This window comes from Chlamydotis macqueenii, chromosome 3, assembly GCF_036417535.1.
Source record: "Chlamydotis macqueenii isolate bChlMac1 chromosome 3, bChlMac1.mat, whole genome shotgun sequence".
NCBI lineage: Eukaryota > Metazoa > Chordata > Aves > Otidiformes > Otididae > Chlamydotis > Chlamydotis macqueenii.
Genome location: NC_141558.1, coordinates 39,144,413 through 39,146,803, shown reverse-complemented (window position 1 = coordinate 39,146,803; position 2,391 = coordinate 39,144,413). Strand labels below are relative to the sequence as shown.

The following is a 2,391-nucleotide window of genomic DNA, read 5'->3' as shown; positions in this document are numbered from 1 at the left end:
TGTTTGCTCTTGGTGGTTATCTGAGGTCCTCTTTTGACACTGGGGAGAGTCTGGCTGCCAGTGGCTCCTTAGGCAGCTCTTCCAAAAAGAAGTGTTTCAGAGCTAGGACAGGGGATTTATGCAGAAAAAAACCTATAAAATAAAAACATTTTTGGAGTAAAGTTTAGTGCATTTCTTAAATATTAAGTAATACAACAAATAAAATCCAGTGAAACAGGACAGGATTTAAAATACTGCATGAGTTTAGCGAGAAGTTATTCAACAGACAAAAAGAAAACAATTTGCATTTCGGTAGTCAACTTATTATGGGACACTTGGCTCCTATACATAAATTTGAAAGTGAAATCTGATTTGACTGTGCTTGGCATTTGCATAACTGACAGTGCTAGGTTGAGCGTACCTCAGTGGTAAAGCGCTAGCCTGAACGTGCCAGAGAAAGCTCTGCCTGATGCTCAGGAGATCCTTAGGAAGAACAGGCACATTTACTTGCAGAAGACAGTTTAGCAGAATGATTTGGTTTCAGCCTAATTGACAAAATCTACTTCAACAGCAAATAAATTTTGTATAATAGCCTCGGAAGGTAAAAATAATCAGAAATAATAGCAGTTTGTTGTTGTTTTCCTTTTTAAATGCTTAATTGTTTTAAATTTATTCAGCTAATGGTTATATTTCACCTTGAATTAACTTGTTTCTTTTCACCCAAGAAAAAGCATCTCTCTGATTTTGTGTTTCTTTGATACAGCATTTCCTTCCTTTCTTGAGGAGAAAAATGAGCTGGGGATTCCTACGTGATCTGCTGAGTGGAGTGAATAAATATTCAACAGGAATTGGAAGAATTTGGGTAGCAGTTGTGTTCATATTCCGCTTACTGGTCTACGTTGCAGCTGCCGAAAACATCTGGAAATATGAACATGATGAATTTGAATGCAATATCAGGCAGCCTGGTTGTGAAAATGTCTGCTTTGACCATTTTTTCCCTGTCTCCCACATCAGACTTTGGGCTTTGCAATTAATCATGGTTTCTACTCCTTCACTCTTAGTGGTTTTTCATGTTGCTTACCGAGAGAACAAAGAGAAACACCACAACCAGAAACTTTATACAAGTCCAGGGAAGATAGATGGTGGGTTGCTATGCACTTACCTTATCAGCCTTACTTTAAAAACAGGATTTGAAATAGTTTTTCTTGTTCTGTTTTATAAATTGTACAATGGATTCCAAGTACCACGCCTTGTGAAATGTGACATAAGACCATGTCCCAATACTGTAGACTGCTATATTTCCAAACCCACAGAGAAGATGATTTTCCTCTATTTTCTGGTGGCAACTTCGTGTCTGTGCATTGTATTAAATCTAAGTGAATTGAGTTACCTCATTTTCAAATACTCCATAAAATGTTATCTGAAGAGGTACATCAAGAAATGTCAAGGCTCAAAAAGTGATTGCCATCAATCAGAAATCATCAGTCACAACAGACCAGCAGCTGCAGGACGGTTCCACAACAGCTCCCTGTCCTTGCCTCTGAATAAACAAGATGAATGTGAAAAAAAAAATCCCTGTTGACTTGAAAGAGGGTTAGAAACCACCTTCCCATTACACAAGCCATATTTAGTGAATTGCTTTTCCAATCAGTGCTTTACAGAACTGAAAGGATAGTTATGTAGGAAATATTTTTTCTGTATTAGTTCCCCCTTGAGCACAAACATTCAGTTGCATTATGTATGTCATACATAGAATAATCTGTACAAGTCTGAAAATTCCATTAAGTTTTAATGTAAACACAGATGCTTAATGATAAATCATGCTGAAACAATTGCCCAAAGAGTTGTGTGTTGAATATGACACAGGATTGCTTTGGTACAAGCAAAAAGAGGCTTTTTATACGTAGAGTTTTAAGAACCGGGGATTGATTAGGACGCTGAGCAGTGAGGGGATGTACAGCATTTGTCAGGTGGGTGGGTCTGATAACTGTTGAAATAGCAATTGGAAAGTGCTGGCATACAGTGGCTGCCCGTGTCTTGAAATAAGCTGGATGGTCACAAGCCCATCCCACTGGACTACTGTAAAACATCTCAAAAAAAAAAAAAAGAAAAAATAAGAAGAGGTAAACACATCTAGTTAGCTCATGGTGATAAAGACAGATCTGGTTATTTAGCTATTTGTGGAGCACCTCCTTCTGGTGGTATTTGAGCCCTTTATAATTTTTAGGGTATTTATCATCAGAATGCATCCTGTAAGAAAAAGGTACTTGCTCAAACTTGTGCAGGCAGCATATACCAGAGTATGGAGTTAACTTCTGGTCACCTGCACCAAGCAGCTCCCAAGTCATTGCACTTCTGTTCTGCTCTGTGGCAGTGGCATTTAAGGGAAACGATCATTCCCAGTTCCCCAGG

The 2,391-nt window shown here is 38.4% G+C and overlaps 1 protein-coding gene across 1 annotated transcript; it reads left to right on the top strand.

The window, feature by feature from the left end:
- The first annotated feature begins 750 nt into the window (after nt 1–750).
- GJB7 (gap junction protein beta 7) lies at nt 751–1,608 on the top strand. Its single transcript, XM_010128265.2, is given in 2 exon segments — nt 751–1,438; nt 1,440–1,608. Coding segments are annotated over 2 exon segments (753 nt in total). The 5' UTR covers nt 751–769; the 3' UTR covers nt 1,524–1,608.
- Nucleotides 1,609–2,391: the final 783 nt, after the last annotated feature.